A 14,445-nucleotide genomic window follows, 5' to 3' on the forward strand; every position below is an offset into this window, starting at 1 on the left:
CTGCAGTGAGGTATGGATGTGTGATGGCTAAACCACTACAGTGCTGTCGGGGGACTTCACTCCTGTTTGCAATCATCACAATGGAAACAGCAAGGCTTTGTGTGTACTTGTTCATTTGTGCATATACCTGCTATTAAATGCTCTTGTGTGTGTCTCTGTGTGTGTAATAAATATGCAAGAGAAGATCTGTAAATGCAAAACAGCAATCCAGTACTGGAATAATGCGTTAGTTAAACTATGACCTAATGTAAGACACTCAAAATGGATCCGTAGCAACATTCAACTTTGTTACTTCATTGTAAAAGCAAATGCCACCATTCTGTTTTTCTATTAAATACCTTAAACACATCTTGTGGATTGATTAAAGTACTCAAGTCTCTGTTATAATCGATTCATAAAAGATATTTACTGATAATTATCATTAACCAGCCGTGATATAATTACAGCCCTATTCCGGAGGTCCCTTTCGCTGTGTTCAGCCTCCAGTGAGCGTCTGTCCTTTTCTGGGACGGCCTCTTTCCACTGCCTTTGGAAGGCACTGTGGGTGGAAATGTTTTGGACGATGTCATGTCCGTGGCGCCTCACGTCCCCTGCAGCATCAACACATATTTTTCTTACAGCAATGAGGAAGTGTTTGGTGAACTTTTTGCTACCGGTGAGCGTCCGTGTGGCTCCAAGGATGTCGCACAACCGGCTGAGGTGCTGAGCTGCGCTAGCTCTGACTGCAGCGCTGCAGTGACTCAGACCTGCATTCAGCAGGGCGTTCAGGGTACGACCAGGACTGCAGTTGTGAACCATGACATCCAAGGCCAGGTTTGCCTGCTGCTGGATGGACGTGTTGGACTCAGACACTTTCAGTATCACGGCACACCCCGTTTCCTCCACCATGTCATCCATAGATGTCTGGAGGTGAGCATACATCTCACCCAGGGTCGCCATAGCAGTGCAGGAAACCGTAGAGTGCAAGTTTTTAACCTCCTCTATGACGCCCACACAGACTCTACGAAGTGAGGCCTTCAATACGTCCTGATGGTTCCTTGCCAGATCTTGAACACATGCTAAACCATTGATTTTTTTTTGCCAGTCATCTGAGCCAAGCAGTTTGAAGATTTGGTCCAGACGTTTTTCATGATTGGACAACAGCCACAGTCGCTGCTTGTCTTCATCAGTCTTTGGAGAAGACTGTCTGACCTGGAAGGGTTGAGATGGTTTGGCTGTGGTAGGAGGAGGAAGAGTAGACGTAAAAGACGGCTGAGGGATGGATACCTCAGCAGGACGTTCAACCTCCACTGTGCTGAGACTGTCCTGAGAGCTGGAGCCCCAGAATCTGGTAATCATCTCAGCAACCCGAAAGGCTTCCTGCCTCACATGGGCATGAATGGCCTCGTCCTCCATTAAGCTCCAGAAGTTTTGCTCATCACTTTTTATAGGAGTCCTCCAGTCCATCTTGTATTTAGAGGTCCTCTGATTACCCCACTGTCTGATGAGGTCAGCCACCTTGTTGGCTTCATGCTTGAGATGAGCATGCATGGCCTCATCCTCCATGATAGACCAGAAGCTGTCCTCATCATAGTTTTCACAAGACTGCAGCTCTAGCTTGGACTTTGATGTCTTTCCATTTCCCCTTTCTTTAGTAATAAGATCGGCCACCTTGTAGGCTTCTGCCTTGAGATGAGCATGCATGTCCTCGTCCTCCATGATAGACCAGAAGTTCCCCTCATGAAAGATTCCCAGAGTCCTCTGGGCTCTGTCGCCTTTCCAGAAACCATGCATGTCGTCTTGTGTCTCTTGATAAGCCATTTGTAATGTTGACAGAAAGATGCACTTAACAGTCAATCACTCAAAATGACTGAATTAGTTATTGTTACTGAAGTATATTCTGAATGTGCCCATCAAGTGTTTATCAAACACTGTGATGTCACAATTAGAGGTAATTAGAATCATGTGGTTCCAATTCTATAAACTCACACAGCTATATATGAATAAATGCTTGTTAAACATGGGAATTAGTAATTATCGGACAATTCTTCCCTATATGTTCACTACAGAGATTGGTGGCAAAACTGCCTCTCATGTTTCGGTGCAAACTACAGTAACATATACGCCCAGTTGTGCGTTTATTAGGTTAACCCAGCTAAAACTTATACAAACTAATACAACAGACCGGCAATAAATAAAATCTATTTGAGAGGCTGCAGCTTGTACTGCTGTTGACCGGCATTGCATTATATAATAGTGTTTCTGTTATTTGGCCTATCCTACCAGATATAAATGGGGTGCAGAAACATGTCAGTATAACACAATATAATTCAACAGCTGAATCAACACCTCTCTACACAGTTTCAACAGGAACTCAAGAATATAGCTGTCATAGGATTTATTGCAGGGCTGTTTAGCTAGCTGTACCTAATGAACTGGCAACTGAGTGTATGTCTGTGTGACTCTGCTTATGTCACATTATTGTGAGTTGAACACACACAAACACAGTAAACAAGATGCTTGGGTGTGGCTGGCCTTGAGATTATAGTGAACCCAACACAAAACCAAACCCACTTACTTAATATGAGTGACTGTGTCAGGCAAGTTTAATAAATTCATACACTAGTTGATCTGTTTGGTCTATTTACAATAGACACGCGTGAAAGGAGGTTAATAGGGCTGTTATTGTCTGGATTGTCCATTAATCAGATTCATTTACAGACCTTCCTGTGAACAGGGAAAGTACTTTCTACCAAAAAAAATCCTTGACTGTGAGCTCTGTGGGTTTTCAACGTTGCTAGTGACAGTAATTCTTTAAAGAGATGTTGCTGTTAAGTTTTCTGAATTCCATTTCTCAATATCACCTCCACTATATTGGAATGGTAGCAGATATCACAGATATCTAAACACCACCAGAGTTGGCTTGGAAAATGTGTCTTTTAGAAGTTGGGTGACCTGACCCTTTAACCTGGGATACTGGGTTTGAAACCTTTTGTCTGAAGCTCTACACACATGCACACAAACACGCACACACTCAGCAGGCAGTGCAGTCGGTAGTTAACCTGTGGTGTTTGGAGCAGTGTGTGAGCAAAGTACTTTCCATGGTTTTATTTTTCTAGTGAGTAATAGCGGGCTCATTATGAAAAGCCAGAGGAAGTTCACTTCTGGATTCATAAAGGCATTTCACCACTCACGCTGCACGGTGTCCAAAAAAACGTCTCAAAGTCTCAAACACTAATTCAAAATGTGGATGAAATATGGCCTCACACACACAAGAAACACACACACACAAATGCTACAGTGTGTAAAAACACACACAAGGGGTCCTTACACCAATCGTATCCAATTAACACTTTGAAACAAATCTGTGTAGTTTGGTGGGCAAAACCAAGAAGATAGTCGTTTACGGCATCCATGTTGTTTTAAGAGGCTGCATGTCTTAGTGAGTGTGCGTGTGTGTGTGTGTGTGTGTGTGTGGTGGCGTGTATGTTGATGGGAGTCTGATAGAAAAGTCCTGGTGACTTGGGCCATGCATCAAAGCGCTGCAGAGAAGCCGCACGGCATCTGGGAGCAATAACGCTGCCTCTAACCCTTCATTACCACAAAGACTGGGCCCTGGGTGGCGGCCAACGGCAATTTTCACAACCCTCCTCCTCACCTCCCTCCGGTTTTTCTTTCCCTCCATTCTTCTACCATTCCCCTATTGAGTTTGGCCTTTGAAAAAAAAAAAAATTAAACACAGAGCATTTCTGTAAATCTCACACATGCTGGGTAGAGGGAAAGACATAAAAAGGATGGGACTTGTGTTTGAAGCACTTTTTTAGCATCATTGCCAAATTAGATATATAAAGAGCTTTTGACAAGAAGGTTTGTTAATTCTAAACCTAATGCACTTTTGGAAGACATTTTTTATTTTTTTTATATGAAGGCGGATATTGCTGAGTCTACATATAATCAAAAACCACAACGCCACAATCTGTGTTTGGTCTGTTAGTAATAGGTCTTTGAGAAATAGCATCTGAAGAGACTTCATTTGAATTAATGGCGTTTGGACTTTATTTAAACTAAGGAAACGTGTTGCCAACCTTTAAATCAGGAGCAGCAAACAATTTGGATACGAGAGAATTATGATTGGGAACAGCTAGATTGGAGCTATTCTTGGACAATGTGTAAAAACACAGCTGTTGATGACTCATCGAGCAACAAGGTTGTGCTATAATACTCATAACAAATCCCCTTGGGCAGCGTGCTAGTGTCTGCACTCTCCAATACTTCCTATATCTTGGGAAGTGCTACTTGATAACAGCGTAGACACAAAAGTTTTTTTAGCTCATTTGTCAGCTACGGACAAATTATTCCAATATATATAATCTGAAACATCCAGTTTCACTGATAAAAACATTATACATGTAGTTTATTTGGGTAAAAATCTGAGTGTAATGTATGACATGTTTTATTTGGCAGGTGAAACTTCCTTTTCATTGCTCTTTTTTTTCACTCCTAATTGTTTAATCTAAGATCACTCTGGAAAACTGACAGCCTCTGTGCTCTGCTAAGCTCTCCCTGTGGGAACAAGCACAAACACAAATAAACTTTTTCGGGGAGAAAGGATACTTCCACATGACAATGACACATTCAGACAGGGGTCCGGTTGAAACTCAGGCTGGCCGGTCTGGGATACCTTCCTGTTTAGCAGCCAATCGTCAAGCTGTTAATTATATGCTCTGTGTTTACTTCTGCAGAAGGTCAGTCTAACAACCCAGGGGCTGGCTGGGACATGTGATCAATCACTGGTGACCACCAAAGAGTAAAATAAAGAGGGGGGACGCCGCCAAATGCTCTGTTCAACCTGTGTGTTTAGTGTCTCTCACTTCTACCTAGGAATATTTCATAGTTTCCTTAACTGTCATGTGAGCGCACAATTGTATCGCCTGTGGAAAGTCTCTTCTTTCAAATGAGAAACAAACATTATTAGATGTATTAGTAGGTGCAAAAAGGGGGGGTGCACCTACAAACTGAAACATTTACATCTGAGGTAAACATATGTGCTGTTAAAATTGCATTAAGGTAAAACGTTCACATGTGTAAACCAACATGCAGTAACACATGGGGGTGCAACTTTTTGGCAAAAGGCTTCCCGGTGGTAAATTAATGTTTTATTGAGTTCTAACATAAATTTGTGGTATTTTATAGATGCAAAATTTGTTAAATACATGGGAGTAGGCTAATTCTTCGTTTTACTCTGAATATTAGTCCTTTGATCGTCAGAATCGGCACAACTTAAATTAACTGCTAGTTTGAATACTTTTCATAATAAAAAGAAGTGCCAGAATATAAAATTTGCACTTCTAGATCAAATTTGTTCTGCATACACAGAGGGTGTGTTTGGAAAGAGAGTACTTTTATGACATGATTTTGCCAATTGTGGGCAGGTCCAAGGGTGGAGAGGGATTTTTAATTTTTTTTACTTTACACATTTACAGTAAATCTAGTCTTGTTAATATATACTTAATATTTATGAACATTTATGTCAAGGTTAAAGATGAAATTCTACCTCAAGTCAGTCATTAAGACGAAAAGTAACATAAAATATTACAAAGAGTATAAAATAGTCATAAATATGGCTTGAAAAGCAGTAACAGACGACACTCTAAAGTTCATGTCTCGTGTTATTAAACACATGCAGCAATCTTTAAAAGTCTGTCCATCCTTCTTCAAAGGAGACAGAGAGCCTGCACAGTCTCACATACACATAACACAATGACAAACTAAACACACACACACACACACACACACACACACACACACACACACACACACACACACACACACACACACACACACACACATGCGGGATGGATACAACACGCCAAAAGACATAAAGTGCACTAGTGTGGTTTCTTTTTATCTGCCCCGTCTGTTTAGTTATAATGTCTTTGTGTCCCTTATGATTTCTGTACTGACATTACGCTCCGGATACGTGAGGAACGATCTGGAAAAATTATAATTTTCAGCAAGACAAACATTCATTATTCATTTATCTCATCAGTCAGGCAGAATAAACTTTGAATTAACGACAAACCGCCCGGTGTACCTCCTCAGCCCACTCTAACACGCTGTGGTCGTCACTCATCTCCCATTTCATCTCTGACCTAAGTTTCTAATGTTTTCTTTTAGAATAAGACACTGTGATTTACTCATTACTGGTTTTGGTGCCATTGTTAACATTTTTCCATAACTTTGTCCATTACATCTTTCAGTTTTCTTCTAAAAAGTTCTCACATCTTTACATCCATTCTCTTCTACTGCCTTCAAGTAGATTTCATATGTTTAGCTGTCCGTTTTGTCTGTTCTGTGTCTTCTGTTGTGAGCCCGATAGTCTTTACATTTAAAAGGCAGCAATGATTGGGAAGCTTACTTAAATGTTTCTTAATCTTAGTGTCTTATCAACATTGTGCCTATTTGAGCTGTATACACTTCTACTCTACTACATTTTAGAAGGAAATCAGAGTTGTTAACAGTTCCACTAAATATACATTTTGGCTCTAAACTTCTCACATGGTTTCATTCAAATGAATATTCAAGGTCCAAAGAGCTTAAAGTATCCAATATACTGTATGTCACATCACTATTAGAGAATTCAAATTTGTGTAGCAGAACCACTGGACTAAACTGTTTAACTGTATATAAAGTAGTTAAATCCAGCTACACATGCACATGAAATTCATACAGAATAATTAGAAGAATATCAGTCAAAGAGTCCATTTTCCTTCAGAAACTTTGATACTTTAAGTACATTTTGCTGATAGTATTTCAGTACAATTTTTCTTGAGTAAAATGTTAAATGCATTACTTTTAACTTTTCACATTAATGTATTGTTACCTTTTTTCAAGTTAAGAATTTGAATACCTCGTCCACCACTAGACTTTGACCACACCGCTATCTTTTTGCACAGTATCCGTAATATGTTGGACAATTTCTGCAGTTTTTAGTTTTAACAAAGAATTAATAATAGCGTGATACTTTGAGAGAGAAAGAAAAAAAAACGAAGCTATTATGTGGTCGCCATTCATGGGAATTGTACATGCTATCCCTAGTTTGAAAACTATTTGTGATCTTTCACTTTAACTGATGACACCCGCATGAAATACAGGGGATCACGTTCATGGGTTTGGCTGGCATGTTGCACACAAATTACTGTAGGGTCTTCACAATCTTATAGCCTCACCACACCGATTAAAACACTTGAACGATACAATCAAACCCACATAAACCGACGGAGCCGTTTGCTTTATGCCATATCAAAATCCAAAAATGGGAAAGAAAGGTGAGGTTTTTCATGAAAGTATTAACCAGCACCATTTCATGACGAGACAGAATAACATGGAATCATAATACACTTGTGTGTGTGTGTGTGTGTGTGTGTGTGTGTGTGTGTGTGTGTGTGTGTGTGTGTGTGTGTGTGTGTGTGTGTGTGTGTGTGTGTGTGTGTGTGTGTGTGCGCATATTTTAGAGTTGAGTTTCAAAAAGAAGCTGCCTGCATGGTCATCCAAACAGTGGAAACAATGTTGGTGCGACCGCAGCGCTCCCCCCACCCAACCCATTAACATTAACTCCTTCCAATCCCTAATCTCCAAACTTAACTGCAACAATAAAGAGGATTCATTCTCTGGCTATTTACTCAGCTACATTTTTTTTAATATGTTGAAGCTCCACGCTCACCAGGCGTCATATCGGTTCCTTTTCGCCCCACATTTTTAAGTTGCTTTCTTCTTTCATCTCCCTTTTTCCTCCCGGTGTCCCTCACTTTCCCTCCACGTCCCTCCATCTCTGCCAGTACTGCTGACTCGTCTCTCCCGGGATTGTGCCTGCTTTGATTTGGAGCTCAGAAACCATAGCTTAAACAAACACACGGCCTTGGCCACCTCTGCACACACACACACACACACACACACACACACACCTGGAAACGCTAGCATTGATTACTCCTGTCTGCTAGCGGTAAGAAAGAAACCTAAATGTGAGTGTGTGTGGGTGTGTGAAACGAAGAAGGTGAATGAGGCAAACTTTGACTACTTGTGTAGCAACTTTGAAACACACAGACTATTTTCCCTCTCGTCTACACACACTCACACACAAAACCTCTTTCTCTCTGGTTCTGATTTACCAGTAGTATGTCACCATTCACCAGCACCCCCCTCCGTGTGTGTGCATGTGTGTGTGTGTGTGTGTGTGTGTGTGTGTGTGTGTGTGTGTGTGTGTGTGTGTGTGTGTGTGTGTGTGTGTGTGTGTGTGTGTGTGTGTGTGTGTGTGTGTGTGTGCGTGTTGGGAAGGCTGCAGAGCTGCATAAAGGGCTCTTTATTCGAGTCGGACAGGGAGAGGAAATCAGCTTTAGAAGTAAAAACAGAGGGAGCAGGAGAGAGATGGAGACCACAGGGCTGCACATCTGGAGTTGTTACAAGGCTTCCTCCTGCTTGCCAAGAAAACGCCGACATTCCTGCCCTCGCTACAAAGACCATGGAGCCTCTGCTCTCACTCCTACACACACACATCCATCACTCAGAAACCACATATGCACTCACATGTACCATAAGTAGAGATGCACACATACACCAAATGGAAAGGGACGAACATGCGGACGCTTTACGAAACTCATATCTGCGTCCACGTGAGTCGTCCTCCCATCAGCCCACATACGCTTTCACTAAAAAGTTCCCTCCCTCGGCAGCCAATCCTTCACTCCCTTTCCAAACTTTACAACACACACGCTAAATAAATGCGTCTCACTTCCTGTTCACCTTTGACCTTCTACTTTCTCCCCAAAAGCCAGAGAAGATAGAAGGAAAGGAAAGGGAGGGAAAAAAAGCCAGACAGAGGGAGGGGAGAGAGAGAAAGAGAGGAAGAAGAGAGGAGAAATGGGGGGCCGGCGAGCTCCTCCTCCTCCACTCTCCATATCTCCTCTCTCTCTCCTTCCTTTTTCTCCTTCTGTCTCTTAAAGGGGAAACTTGATGGCCAGTCCTTTGCCACGTCGAGCCTCCAGCCGGTCCACCTTGCTCGCTGTCGGAGTGGCTTTTTTTTTGCTCCGGGAGGCTTAGACAAATCCAAACGACTCCGAAGTTGCATTTGAACACCATCGGCCTGATTTCGCCTCAACGATGTGGAGGTGTTGAATGAAAGGATGTCGGGAGATGAATTGGGGCTAACCAGTCAAGAAGGAGACAAAACAAATATCAGCAAAGAAGAGGAGAAACACAGCGAGAAGTGTTGAAAAGAGAGGAGATGGTCAAGTCGCAAGTATCCCCTCCGCGAGGAGAAATTTCTTTCCGTTTGGCATGAGTCAAGGAGATAAAATGTTATGTATCCCGGTGTTTTAGTGGGAGGTGTTGGGTCTGACTTAGTTTGATCTCAGCTGACCACAACTATTCACTGCTAAGTTTCTAACCATGAGGGATTGAGAGCACTTAGAGAGCAAAGAGCTGGCTTTGAGGTGTTTCTGTCTTTTACCGAAAGCTCAATCTCAACAGTTTTTTAAACTGTTAACGTTACAAGAAATATCGTGGTTTTAATTTATTAAGTCTTGGCTGTAAGTCAGCCAAGTTTAGGTTGAACAAATTTGCGCCCAAATGAAATATGAACCCTGTGTGTGTGTGTGTTTGAGTTAAGACATTTGTTCTCTTCTTTCTCAATCTCTGTTTTTTGTCTGCTTTAATCCATTATCAGAAAACAGACCTAGAAGGACTTTCCCAAGAATTTTTTTGCGTTTTTTTAGGCAACAAATAAATTTCCCGGATTGATTTGACCAATAATATACAAACAATACAGAGAATTCACTGAATAATACATGAGATTAATTCAATGGATTTATTACATTTCAACATCAGAACTCCGTCTGGAATGCTGCTCCTCACAGCTGGAAACAGGAGGGAAAGTCGTTGAATCTGCCAATCAGCAGCTATCACCTCTGTCTAACCTCTCTTACTCCTCCACCTCCTCTTCCTTCACCTCCCTGCCCACTCCCTTCATCCATTCTCACATGCTGTTTCTCCTCCAGCCTGCACAATTAGCCTGATTAGCACTTTGTAGCAGTCAGACTATAAGAGCAGAAGGAGCTGGAGAGTCAGATACTTGAATTGCAGTAAGTATAGTTCAGTGTATGTGTGAATGTATCATGACAGCATCTTCATACTGAATGTGGGAGCTCATCTGCGTGTGCACGAGTAAAACCTTCTCCACAGCATCCTCTAGTCGCCCAGCCCGCCTGCCCAGTGTTCAGACTACCTGTTCAGGAAGTAGTGGTTGTACAGTAGTCTGCACATTGGTTAGGCTGGCCGGGGAAGCACGGGACGACTCACAGTGTCCGAAAAGAGGGACAAGAAAGACAGCAAGAACGCTCCAAACAGCATCAAGCATGCTCAAGCACATTTAAGGTCCAGGAACCCTTCGCCCATCTGGACAAGACCGGGCACGAGACGGGCCTAAATAAAGCACCCAAAGGCTCCACCACAGAGGCTTGGCCTTGCATATCCTGGATTTATGAGTGACGGATACAGTCCGAAAATATTTTTAAAACTGTTTACAAGACATGAGGTCACAGTTTATTGAGCTGTATATATAGTCTATATAGTGTATATAGTATTTGTTGTATTGTTTGATTAGTCATTGATCCATGATTCTGATGAACTGTAAAATAGTTTGAAATAGCAGAAATAAAAATGTTTGAATATTTGACAGTGTTTGTATTTTTCTTTTCTCAAGCAAGTTACAAAGTCAAAGAACTTAAACAAATACTAATCCACAAAATGGGAAATCCCATATCAACTTACTAAATCGTATTCATACAACTATAAGTGATGGGCGATGATATTCCCAATACCATGTTCATTTTTCTTCATAACCAAAAGATCTAACTGAGAACTTAAATCCAAAAAAGGTTCAACCACAGGGAGAAACTTAAGATAGATAACTAAAACACACAGTTAACCCCCAGCATCGCACTGAGCTCTTGACCAAAATGTACAATTACGTTTCTCCTTCGCTGCACCAACTTTACCTCAAATGACCACATAATGTGCAGGGAGGCAGGGAGCCACCATACAAAAATGTTAAAAGAGAAGCCACTCTGTCATTGTCTATTCGCCATTTTAACGAGTCTTTGTATAGCTCCCTCAAAAAAAGGGTGAAAACTGTTTGTGGCTTTAGTGTTTGTAGGTGACGTCAAGTGAGACGTAACAAAGTTTAGCCAGACCCCCTGCCTTGTTTCCCATTATGTTTTGTCTTTCTACCACTTCACCGAGCCTGTGGCCGCCTGTCTTTGATAAAGCAAACCCAACAGCGAGCGTACCATTTTGAACTCTTTGTACCTTTCAAGTACACAAAGCAAAGTGGAGTGCAGAAGCATTCACACGGTGTCCCATCACAGAGCATCGACTGCTGGAATGAAAACCGCAAACCAACCTGTTTCCATTTAGAGCCCTGCCACAATGTCACAGCCCCAGGAACATGCACACAAGCACTCTTTAGTGCACGCACATACACAGCAAAAAGGCCTACGCATACATGCATACACAATCACACACACACACACACACCGTATGGCAGACGTGTTTCTGGGGAGTGCGTTGAAAGCAGCAGTCTGCTGTTTCCCCCCAGGATGTTTACAGCTGGGATCACCAGGAGAGTCTGGCTTTCTGGCAGCTTTACAGCAGGAGCAGGGAAACCCGGGCACACACACATACACTCACATACACACAAAGAGCCAAAAGGGGCACCCAAAGAAAATATAGCCACTGAAAGGACAGGAAAGTAATCTATCACTCCGTGTGTGACAAATAAAAATGTCTATGTGTAAATGTATGAATTTGGTTATAAGAATAAATGAATATCACATGTGCTGGCAGTGTACAAAATCACAGTTGTGGGTCTTTTTTTAATGCACATTTTTGTTTTCTTTTCAACCATGTTTTTCTCCATTCACATCTCCCTCACTCTCTCTCTCTCCCTGCTTTGGGAAGCTTTAAGCTACAGAGCAGCCTGATTCAAAGAATTGGCATGTCCTGTGGTAATACAGACCAGAAGGTTTCTGGGCACACACACACACACACACACACACACACACACACACACACACACACACACACACACACACACACACACACACACACACACACACACACACACACACACACACTAACCAAAACATCCTGGCACCACTAGTTGGGTTGAAAGTTATTATTAGTGTCTGGGGGTGGTGTGTGCATGTTTGTGTGTGTGTGTGTGTGTGTGTGTGTGTGTGTGTGTGTGTGTGTGTGTGTGTGTGTGTGTGTGTGTGTGTGTGTGTGTGTGTGTGTGTGTGTGTGTGTTGTGTGTGTTTTACCAGGCTGCGGCAAGGGTTTTCCCCATGACGATAGGCATGGTCAATAAAACGGTGAGCACTGTTTCGCGAGTTGGTGTGAAGGAATGAATGTGTCTGCATGTAAATGCAAAAACTGCAGGAAAAGATGTACATTTTTCTTCTTTTAGCTAAACATGAAACAGTGTCCAACTTTTTATCAACGGTGTGTATTTTGGCAAAGAATCCGTCCAGGTGCACATGTGAGTACAAGCCCTCATGAGTACTCTTAACCTCTAGTGTGTGCACTTGTGTGACTGGACTATGTGAAAATGTTGAGCTTGGATAGAAAACAAAATGGAAAGTTTCTTTTTCTTATGATTTGAATAACTTGCAGTGCCCTTTAGCTTCTGCTCTGAGCTTTAACACCAGCACCATGTGTTGGTTTTGGGTCTCCCAGCACCCTTGCAGTTTCATGTTCAAATAAATACACAGCACAAGAAGCGAGGGAAGGACAGAGGGTGGGCACAGGGGAGAGGGAGAGGGTGACAAGGAAAGAGTGAGACAGAGAGAGACCGATGATGGGAGGATAAAGAAGTGTTTCCTCTGGTTTGGGGACAAACTTTTGAGGATGAATGAGGGAGAGATGAGAAATAAGGGGAGGAAAAAAAAGATATAAAAGGAGGATATAAAAGCAAAACTTCTCCCCACTTTCTCTCCCTTCACATGGTCCTTGTTACTCCTTCTGCTAACCAGCTAACACGAGACGCTCCTGCCTCCTCCTTTCTACTCCCCTTCAACCCGGACCCTCTCCTACTCTGTGCCCCTTCTTTGAAATGAAGGTTATTAGAAGCAGCTTGTGTGTGTGTGTGTGTGTGTGTGTGTGTGTGTGTGTGTGTGTGTGTGTGTGTGTGTGTGTGTGTGTGTGTGTGTGTGTGTGTGTGTGTGTGTGTGTGTGTGTGTGTGTGTGTGTGTGTAATTGGGAACAGGGCAGGGCAGGGGGCTCTGGTATGCACATGTGTGTGCCAGCTTCGTTGCCTGACATGCTGGGGGGTCCTGACTCTTTGCGAAGGCCTTCTTCATTCTCCACACACACGCACACACACACATACACACCCTTATGTCAGCGAGTAGAGCGGCTGTGGCGAAGGCCTGGAGACAGTGAGACTGTGGCTAGCTCCTAATAGTTCTGCAAAGCATCATGGAATACCACTCTGACCAGTTGCCCCAGAAAGCAGCCGGGTCAAATCATGTCAGTATGCAGACGATAAACAATAATTTTTTGCCAGTGTGAAGGGCTGGAATTAAGCTTGACAAGAAAGTGGAAAAGAATCTCTCTGGTGGAAGCATGTTTTGCTATTTTCAAAAAAGCCCTGAATGCAACAACAAACTTTAGCCTAAATTTGAGACTGCACCGTCAGAGCTGGACTACATTACTGATGCTAGCTTAACACATCAGCATCGTTAAGCCACACAGGATTTGAACCTGCTGTAATATCATATATGACAAACGTGTTATAAACCAAAGCAGTTCAGACACCACAACCATGCAATGCACACACACAACCCCTGCAAATAGTTTGTGTTACACTTATTATACACCAACCAGAGCACAGCCAAGGCTAGCACAAATGGTTATCTGAGCCTGAGCCACACACAGCTGAGGGTGTGGTGGTGGTCTACTACGTCATATCATAATACAGCTTAGTCTTTATTTATGGACCGCAGGGACTGCAAGTATAATTTTAAGGTAATGCAATACTTATTGTGAGGTAATGCAAAATTATTTATTTTCTTTTTTTATGATGTATTCATGTAAAGAATACTCAAAACGCAAAAATGTTAAAAGCCTTAAAAAAACATTGTGCTTGATAATAATGATTTTACCAAGGTTTTAAGCTGCTTTGTTTTATAGACAACAGAACCAAAGCATCAGTCCTGCAGCTTTGAGCGCAAATGTGATTCTGATCAAAAAGTCTGCAAATACTAAACAGCATCTCACCTCATCGTCTTTATACCAGGACATGGACTCGGCGGTGAGGACAAACCAGTACTCCTTGGCTCCTCCCTTCATGATGCTGATGTTGTTGATGGTCAGCCAACCCTTCCTGATCACCTGAGAGACACACAGACAAAC

General features: G+C 42.4%; 1 protein-coding gene across 2 annotated transcripts in view; it reads right to left on the reverse strand.

Moving 5' to 3' along the window:
* dnm1a (dynamin 1a) overlaps positions 1-14,445 on the reverse strand; it is a 47,321-nt gene that overhangs the window by 7,029 nt on the left and 25,847 nt on the right. For both annotated transcript variants that reach the window (XM_054611893.1, XM_054611892.1), the window contains exon 15: positions 14,311-14,424. In XM_054611893.1, coding sequence (XP_054467868.1) covers positions 14,311-14,424 — 114 coding nt within the window. The remainder of the gene's footprint in view (positions 1-14,310; positions 14,425-14,445) is intronic.

This window comes from Anoplopoma fimbria, chromosome 14 (genome assembly GCF_027596085.1).
Source record: "Anoplopoma fimbria isolate UVic2021 breed Golden Eagle Sablefish chromosome 14, Afim_UVic_2022, whole genome shotgun sequence".
In the NCBI taxonomy this organism is placed as follows: Eukaryota; Metazoa; Chordata; class Actinopteri; order Perciformes; family Anoplopomatidae; genus Anoplopoma; species Anoplopoma fimbria.